The sequence below is a fragment of the Poecilia latipinna genome, unplaced genomic scaffold (genome assembly GCF_001443285.1).
Source record: "Poecilia latipinna isolate Pla-1442-1.1 unplaced genomic scaffold, P_latipinna-1.0 Scaffold1668, whole genome shotgun sequence".
NCBI lineage: Eukaryota > Metazoa > Chordata > Actinopteri > Cyprinodontiformes > Poeciliidae > Poecilia > Poecilia latipinna.
In genome coordinates, this window is record NW_015114284.1 from 201756 (window position 1) to 211264 (window position 9509).

Consider the following 9509-nt stretch of genomic DNA (forward strand, 5'->3'; position numbering starts at 1 on the left):
ACACTAACACTCTGTCCACATTCCCCTCGCCCACGGACCCTCATCTTCGCACACTCACTGGTAATCTGACAAGGACAGACATTACTACGTCCCAAAATAAATGCGTCTTCCCCCCCCCCCCCCATTTACCCTCCTCTCGCTGGAACAGACTGACAGGACTTTTTAGGGACCGGGAGAGAGGATTTAGTTTAGGCGGTTGCTGGTGAGGACCTGAGGACTTCAGGCTCCAGGACGAGGGACAAAGAAGATCTAGGAACATGAAAATAGGAGCTGCAGCTTTGGCTGGGGGGACTTTTGGGGTGGTGGGCACCCTGTGTTTCCTCGTGGCCTTCAGTACCGACTACTGGCTGGTGGCCGTAGCAGACTGTAACTCAGATGAGGACACCAAACCCCACCCAACAAGGGGCAAAGACGCTAACAGGACAACGGTAGGGCACCTTCTTTCTGCTACGCCAAGCTCAAGATCTCTGCCACAAAAGAAAGACGCGGCCGGCTTTCATTATGATTACGTGACGACCACAAACAGACTACTATGGAAGCTAGTCAGATGTTTTGTAAACAGGATACGTCTCTTAGGATATTTAAAGACACGCCGAAGCTATGTAGCGCTGGACTCCCAACCCCACAGCAGGTGGTGTTGAGTCGTCTTGACGTGTCTGAAAAACAAACTTCTGGAGATTGAGTTGGAATTTTTATGGGATAGAACAACTCAGTGTTGTGTGTTGACTATGAAGTGAACAAAAAAACAGCAACACGTTTTTAAGTTTTTGATAAATAAAAATCTGGAAAGTATGGCAGACATATTTCAGGCCTTTTTACTCTGAAAACTGGTAAAACTGACGCTCTGCATCGCCCTGAAGTTACAGTCCCTACCATCGGGAAGCTGATCAGGTCAACGGGAGGAAGGGAAAAACAGTGCAGTGATGTGAGAGACATAAAACATGACATTAAAAATGTGGCAGGAACTACAATGGGCTGGGTTGCGATGGCCTAGGCAAAGTCCAGTTGAGAAATTTGGAAACCCACGTTTGTCTCAATGAATTTAGTTATTTATTTACATCAAATTCCAATGTTGTTTAAAAAACTTAAATAAAGAAAATCTGCAGAATGTGCCTTTTTTTATCCGATTAACGCTGGGTTACAGAAAAATATTTTTTGGAAGTTGTTTGTGTTTTTTCAACTGAATTAGGACTACTTTTGCACGGCTGAATCAAAAAAAATGACATCCAGTTTTCTCACTCAGGTCAGGTTGTTAATCTAATTTGATTTATAGAAATCTGATCTTCTGACTAAATTGATGACATTTTTGTGACATTACCACTTCGTTTCCCTTGATATTTCTCATCCAAAAAAGGTTTTAGGAGAAAAAAAAAAAGTTTTCTAACAGAGTTTATTAATTAACTGTTACAAGCTTGTATTTCTGTAAATTGACACTGATAAGGGTAAGAACACGTGAATTGAACATTACATCTCCACCTCTTTTCTGTCCTGATGGAGTCTCTCCTCCTGCTCTTCACTCACTGATCCAGATTCTCAGGAAACCGATCCAGACGTCAGAATAAGTGACGCATTTTGATGCTGATGTTGCTCCATAGTTCAGAAAGTTGACCTGATTGAGCAAAACTAATGTGATATTTGGATTCAGCTCATCAAAATGACCCTAAAACAGCTGAAAAACCCCAGACAGTTTTTGTGGCTGTTGACCAGAGCAACCGATTAATCGTCAGAATAATCAATATCAACTGACTTGTTATTGTCGAAGAAACTGAATGCAGTTACATTTAACTCATGAAAGTCAATTTAAATGTGATGTTGTTCTTCTCTTTGCGCACCAGATCACACTTTACAAAAATCAAAAGCCAATCCACAGCTGATTTCATGGCTCTAGAGGAATCAAATCAACTGATCTCCTTAGTAAAAATCATTAAAGCACTCCTTTAATCTTCCAGTTTATTCTTCCATGCAGCATATGTGGAAAAAAAGAAAGAAAGAAAATTCACAGAGCACACTGAGATGGATATATTTATGAAAGCTAATCCCCCTGTGAACTCATCACGGCGACAGAGTCTTTCATTTTCAGTAAGGGACGATGATTAAAGTTGTTGTGTTACGCAGCACCATCAATCACGCTCCTGTCAAGCGAGTGGAGAGTTTTCACTTGTTCATGAGTTCCCTCCAGGAAGCCTCACAGAGGCTACAGCGGGCCGTAATCAGGACCACGTTTGATGCCAAGAGACAAAGAGCGACGCAGAGCTGCTTTCCTAGACGTCTGTTGACAAAAGCTGACAGAAAAAAAAATAAAAGAAAGACATTCAAGTGTCTGTTTGTGTGATGTCTGTCCCTGTTCCTCTCTCAGATCCAGCCACACGAAGCCGCAGCTGTTGCTCCTTCGTGGCTCACTCTGCACCACGAGGGGTTTTTCAGGCGCTGTATGTATCCAGTGGAGCCCACGACGCCGGCGCTCCTGGCCTCATTCATCAGTATGTTGAAATTTATGGGCTCTTTTCCACTAAAATATATTGAACAATTTTTTTTATTTTTTATTTGGGGGTTGCGATGACATGCCCCCATGACAGCCGAGTGAAGAGAAACTTGTTGACTCTTTGCCTCGCCTGTTCAAACTGCAGCAAACCCGCTGGGGGCTAAGGTGTGTTTCCGTGGTTACCTCTTCCCGCTGCCAGTCGCACTTGGACACGTGCCTGAGACGGTTTATGATGCTACTGCAGGTAACAGAAAAACAAAAACATAACTGGTCCCCAAACTTAACCCTTTGTTCCCTAGATTTTTTTTTATTTATTTTTTTTTTTTTTAAATTTGAATTCGAAATATATCAGGACCTACAAGGTGTATTTGAATGGTTCTGGTATCAAAATAAAGGTAACACTCCAGAGAATACTCTAGAGGTCTAAAAAGAAAACAACATTGCTATTATGGAGTGAGAGTAAATACATATGTAGTGCAAAATGTAAAAAAAAAAAAAAAAATAAAAAAAATCTAATAGAATGCATTTTCTGATGTGGATTATCCGTGAACGTTGCAATCCACAATACAGATTCTGGAAATTTCCTGTACTAAATTACATCTCCCAAAAAATGACGCTAATAAATTATAGAAAGGTATTGGTTGATAAAAGTCCATGCAGACATTTCAAATGTGCCATTCTGGCACCTTGTGTGCAATTACAAATTTCTCTGTCTTTTATTTTTGTATTTTTTCCCACCTCCACTTGTTTGTTCTACACTCTGGTCATATAAAGCCTTATCTTATCTTATCTTATCTTATCTTATCTTATCTTATCTTATCTTATCTTATCTTATCTTATCTTCTTCTGAATCATTCTTCAAATCATCCTACGTCAAAAGCGCATGCGCATTTCATGAAACGCTACAATCACAGCGCCATCTAGTGGCCTGGCATGCTGGCTTCAGCTGACTCAACGTGTCTCGGCGGCGCCGTCTGAACGAGGAACATTTTCCCAGTCAACATCGTAAAATGCCGGCAGTTTCCAGGCAGCGGACTCGTGTAAACGCAGCCTAAATCCCGTCTGCTGACTCTTCCTTGCCAGCTGTTTTCACTACCTCAAACTCTTGAGGTGTAAAACATCGATTTGAGCTGCAGCAGCTTTCAGAAGGTGGGCTGTGACTTCCTAGCTTGTTGAGTCAGGAGTGTAACAGCGTCTGTTCAGCCCAGCTCACTCACTTTGTTTCTCCATTGTTCTTGAGTTTCTTTCAAATTTGGGTATAAAATGTTGCTTTTTAAGTTTGTTTCCTGTTGTCAGACTGGTTCTGTTTGTGATTTCTTGATTATGCAGGGCAGGCAGTGGTGAGGTCTGGGTGTGGCAAGTGCAAGTGAACCAGAAAGAAAGAAAGAAAGAAAGAAAAAAAAGGACTTTTTCACACTTCATTCATGATTTTTCAGCAATAGAGACAGGGTAGCATGGATATCTTTTAGGGCTGCAACTAACGATTATTTCTAATAATTGATTATTCAATTGATTATTTTTGATGATTTACCTGATATTTTATAATTAGTCTGATAAAAACATTGTAAAGGTTTTCCGCTCTACCAATTGATCCTATTTTATAAATACATTAAAAGATGCACATAAACCAATAATTCAATTCATTCTTAAACAAGAAAAAAAATACTTAAAATGCAATAACTTAGCGTTCCTTGGTGAATGCTTGATCATTTGTAGCAAAGGATACAGCTGCAGCTAAAGAACAAAATACTTTTAACATCAGCATGTGAAAAGCTCAGCCATTTCTGCTCCACTTAAAATCAATACAATGTAGAGCTGATCTATTGGATTATTGTTTTTTGATTAGCCAATTAAAAATTGGATAGCAAAAGGTGCTTAGTAGGATAAATTATTTCAGAACTTTAACAAAACTTGAGGCAGGTGAAGCTACTGTAACATATTTACAGACCAAGAGTTTTGTTTTTAATCTTAAATGCAATGTCTACACGTTTTTGTACAGTTTTGGCTTACTTAGTGCTGTAATGATGGTTAATTGATGGTTATCAATTAACCATCATCAGCTGACAATTATTTCAGTAATCGATTCTTGACGATTAATCCGATTAATCGTTTCACCCCAAATAGTTTTTTCTTTCTTTCTTTTACAAATTAAATCCAAACCTAGTGTTTGTTTGATAATCTAACGCGAAACAAACGCAGCGTAAATGTTTAAGAGAGGAACCTTGTTTTTAAAGTCTTTAGGTTTGTGTTCCCCGCAGTGTTCCGAGGGCTCTGGACCGTCCTGATCGTAGTCGGGCTGCTCTCCGCTCTGACCGGAGGCCTCCTGCTGGTCTGCGGCGTTCCCTTCATCAGCAGCAAACTGTACCGGCTGGGCGGGGCGTTCCTCATCGCTGCCGGTAAAACACAGGCAGCCAAGCCGCCTGCGCATGTGTCTGACATGTTCCACATCTTACTGCTTTGCCTGCAGTCAGCTGTTCATTTGAGTCACGTGACATAAAAAAAAAACATACCCAAACACTAAGAGCAGCAGACGTCTCTCTGCTTTTGTCGTCTCCATGACAACAGCAGGCGGTAAACACCGCTGCCTGTCTGGGCAGACGCTGCGTTTCTCTGCAGTCGCAGACGGTGATGATCGTCTCTGTTTCTGTCTCCTCCTCCTGCTCTCTGCAGCCGTCCTGCTCCTGCTCCTGCTGCTGTTCTTCGTACTCTGGATGGAGGCGGTGGACGTGAGCAGCTATGTCCTGCAGAAGGTGAGGGAAGATTGTCCGGACGCCGCGGTCTCCGTACACTACGGCCTCTCCTTCATGGCGGCCGCCGCCGGTGTTCCCCTAGAGGTCCTGTCCGGGCTGCTGTTCCTGCTGGTGGGCCGCACGCTGAGCGCCGGCAGATGAGCCGAGCGAGCGGCCGGCCAGAGAGACGAGAAGGGACACATTTTATTGTGGAACACGCAGTGCCATGCAAAAGTTTTCACACTTTTTCACTTTTTTTGTTTTTTTCCACATTACAGCCACAAACATCAATGTATGTCATTTGGGATTTGGGAACTACTTTTTGATTTAGCTGCAAGTCTTCTGGACCTTCACCTTCTTCAAATGAAGTGGAATTGGTGTTAAATATTTTGTAATTTTATAGATATTATTCAGTGTTTCCAGAGAGGTCATCCAAGGTCAAAGAGTCCCCGCGTCTACAGAATCAAGGAAATTTGGTGTCAATCAGCTGTACTGCAACATTTTTTACAAATATAACACAATTAAATTTATCAGTTTTGTTTGCTAATTTATTTTATTTCCTTTATTTAACTGGGTAAAAACCCCACTGAGATCCAAATCTCATTTTTAACAGAGAACTGGGCAGAAATCTGCAACACACAACAACCTGGTTACAAAGTAAAGCAAATGAAAACATGCGCAAAAGTTTAAAACAAATTACAAAACAGATTAAAAGCAACTGATTGAATGAATCACATTTTTAATGTGTGTGTGTGTGTGTGTGTGTGTGTGTGTGTGTGTGTGTGTGTGTGTGTGTGTGTTTGTGGGGACCGTTTTCCTGACACTACGTTGTGGGGACCCACTGCTACTTGTGGGACCAAACCCTGGTCCCCACAAGGGGAAAGACTGTTTTTGGGTCAGAGGTCAGACTTAGGACTAAGGTGTGAATTGAATTTTGGTTAGGGTTAGGATAAAGGTAAGTTTAGGCTGTAGAAATGAATGGAAGTCAATGGAAAGTCCCCACTAAGACAGTCACACAAACGTGTGTGTGTGACTAGAGCAGGTTGATCTCTTGTGACCTCCGGAAACTTTTTGCTTTGAAATCTTTAAAGCTATAATGTCACAAATGAAATTTTTTGCTGCACAAATGCAGCACAGCTGGTTGGCGCCGTATTATATTTTATGATCTCTGGAAATGTTTATAAATATTGTTAAAATCATAGCAACACATACCAGTTTTGTTTATTTTGACGAAGGTGACAGGGGGCTGGGGGGCTTGGGGTCAACGTTTCTCAGGTAGTGGAAAGGAGATGATATACGGTTTTATATTTGTTAATGTTTTACAAATAAGTGCCAGTCTGTCAACAAAATCCACTGTAACTACTTTCATCCAGAACATAAGTGTGTCCAAATTAAATCTCAGTAGAAATGTAATATGTGGTGCGATATAATCTATTTTGTAATTATTTACATTTTTTTGTTTTCTTGTTCATATTTTTTTTCCTGTCAGAGTAAAAAAACAGAAAACAATGAAGATAAATGCAGCTTAGATTTTAGTTGCTTGAGTTACTACATTGTTATAAATGTGGTGAAATCTTGTTCTTAAAGGGATGGTTCAGGATTTTCAAAGTGTGGATGAGTTGATAAGCAGTAAGTTTCCTACCTGCAGTGGAAAACTCTCTTGGTGTTTAATATAAATACAGATTACATTTCCTGAAAGGCTCAAGCTAAGGGGAGAAAACCGCAGGGTGTCTCTACTCTCCAATCTCAATAGAGTCACAGTGATTCATGCAAATATCATTTGAAAAAAACAACAACCTTTAAACTGCTGCCATGTTCTCATTATGCAGATATGAAGACGGTGGTAGACCTCAGGGACTGGGCTTCGGCACCCTGGCATAGAGCTCTGTTACTTAGATACATTTTTTATGTTCTTGCTTTAGTTTTTCTTGGCTACCTTGATCTTCTTAGTTTGCTCCTTATAAACTGGGTAAAGTTTATGTATGTTTTAAGCCTATTTTTTGTCAATAAAATCATCTTTGACTGCAACATCATCATTCAATGTGCTTTTTTTTGTCTTATTTGACTTTACCGACAGAAAAGAGGGTGTTACAGAAAAACTGCTAGACAGCTGAGCTATGTTTGATTCAGAAAACATTTCAGCTGCAAGAAAACTCACCAAGCCTGATCTGAAGGCTCAGAGTGACAGCAAGACAGATGGAAAACAAACGAAGGAAGAGAAATCCCAGGGAAACCACTCACTGTTTTGTCAGCAGTGGTTTCTGTTTGCACGTCTATGAGACAATGGGAACAGACGGTAATCCAGATTAAACCAGAGGTGAGGCAAAATGCCAGCTGCTTTTTAAAAGAAATATGACAGATTTACTGTGCTACAGTACAATAATTTCAAGGTGGCAAAATGTTGACAATTCACTCCTTCCTCTTGGTGTTTGTACAACAGCAACCAACAGATTTTATTATGACACTAAGCTCAAAAGTCTTCACGACAATAAAGAAGTTAGAGTTTCGTTCATTAAATCAAAGGAGGGTGTTTCTATATTTGTTTTGATTTACATTTTAATAAAAAGTGTTAGATTGGAAATTATTTATACTCTCAATAATCAATATCGAAATTCTAGTAGCAATATTACAGAAACATAATCTTTCATTAAATTGATGATCGGCATTTTTTTTTCATGTTTATCTCTATCTTACACCCTAATCTTTAACTTCTTGCACAGATTTTCTATCAGATTAACAGTCAGGGTCATGCTAAAATATTTTTAAAAATTTCCAGTTAGAAGAAACACGTTGGTAAAATTAAAATATTAAAACACACCTAAAAATGCAGAGGCTATGAATAATCTGTATGCCATATTTATTTATTTATCACATATTTGAGGATTTTAGCATTTATCTCCACAGCTTAGTTCTTTAAAAAACATGAAACTTTGAAAGTATGATCTGTTTCACAAAACCAGAGGTCCATTTTGCTTCGGCAATAAAAATTGTTTTCAAGAAACGCATAAAAACGTTTCTTTAAAACAATTTTTATAAGCTTGAAAGAAACACATCAACAGAAATGATCGCCGCAGATATTTTCTGTTAAAATGATATAAAAACACCACACCACCACACCACAAACAAGTATCTGTTCATTCACTGCCCCTGACCAACCAGTAGAGGGCGCTCCCGCTCTCTGCAAGGAGAGTGAGGTGAACGGCAGCGCGGAAAGGGAAGAGGAAGAGGAAGTGATTACGGAGCGAGGCGGTTTTCTGTTCACTCACTGTGGCTTTTACTAATCACGGCTGATGAACTCTCCTCTGTCATCCTGAGCGACAGAAACACGCTGACGTAAAACTCCCTTCATTTGAGGAAGACGGGATCCTGCGTCTGAAGTGGGAGCGATTGTGGCAACGCAGTGGCGTGAACAGACGTTTTTTTTTTTTTTAAAAGACTGCACATTACATTAAAAATAAATGTCAGAATTGCACTTTGTCCACCTGTCTGATGAACAAAAGACAAACAATAAAAAAAACACATTTTTTTTTCTTTTAATTGTATATATATATAAGTAGCTTGTGTTTTAATGCTTTTTCCTTCAGGTTGGGGTTTGAAGTTCCCTCCTCTGTCAGACAGCAAAGCAGCAGGATGTGGACTCCCTCTGCAGGGAAAGTTAACCCTGCGTGGGCCCTGTGGCCCTCCGGTACACCTGGACTGAATACTGGTGGGCTCTAATCCAGTCAAAGGGGGGGATACACTCGGCGAGAGCACTTTCTTCCCATTCTCTGACCCCCTAACTCCACTAGTGAGCCGATTACCTGCTCTGTGTGTGTGCGTGTGTTTGAGTTCCAGTCTGTCAGACCCCGTGTGCGTGTGTGTGTGTGTGTGTGTGTGTGTTTGCGTGCTGAGGCCAGACGGACACAGTTTCTTGCAGATAAAAGCCTTTTCTCCTGTCAAAAATGACTGCCCTGATAAGAGCTGATATGGGAGAAAAGCAAGCCTTATGGCATCACTCTTGCTTTTTTTGTTTCTTTTGTAAACCCCAAATCCCCAGGAACACACCCACCCTTCTTACCAAACACACACACACACACACACAGAAAGACAGACAGAGAGAGAGAGCTAATCTCTGTTGGGGGTTATAGTTGAGGTGGAGAAGGAGCAGGTGGAGGGATAAAGAAGAGACGTTGTGTGGGTTTCTTCTTGCATTATTGTACAAATATATATATATATATATATATATATATATATATATATATATATATATATATATATATATATATACATACAACACTTTTTTTTCTCTCTCTCTCTCT

At 40.3% G+C, this 9509-nt stretch overlaps 1 protein-coding gene across 3 annotated transcripts; it reads left to right on the forward strand.

Moving 5' to 3' along the window:
- The first annotated feature begins 122 nt into the window (after positions 1-122).
- LOC106964387 (transmembrane protein 182-like) lies at positions 123-5866 on the forward strand. Of its 3 annotated transcripts, none has more exons than XM_015059904.1 (5): positions 123-428; positions 2357-2480; positions 2607-2726; positions 4741-4878; positions 5153-5866. In XM_015059904.1, the coding sequence occupies exons 1-5, from the start codon at positions 258-260 to the stop codon at positions 5371-5373; spliced, it is 774 nt and encodes a 257-aa protein (XP_014915390.1). In that variant the 5' UTR covers positions 123-257; the 3' UTR covers positions 5374-5866. The 3 variants fall into 3 exon arrangements, with proteins under 3 accessions (XP_014915390.1, XP_014915392.1, XP_014915393.1); XM_015059906.1 differs by having other exon boundaries at positions 2628-2726; XM_015059907.1 differs by lacking the exon at positions 2607-2726.
- The last annotated feature ends 3643 nt before the right edge of the window (positions 5867-9509 follow it).

Excerpts from the sequence above, each read along its gene's own strand:
- LOC106964387 (XM_015059904.1), top strand. The coding sequence starts at position 258 with ATGAAAATAGGAGCTGCAGCTTTGGCTGGGGGGACTTTTGGGGTGGTG. Across the intron at positions 429-2,356 it reads AAGACGCTAACAGGACAACG|ATCCAGCCACACGAAGCCGC; the intron begins GTAGGGCACCTT and ends TTCCTCTCTCAG. Across the intron at positions 4,879-5,152 it reads GGCGTTCCTCATCGCTGCCG|CCGTCCTGCTCCTGCTCCTG; the intron begins GTAAAACACAGG and ends TGCTCTCTGCAG.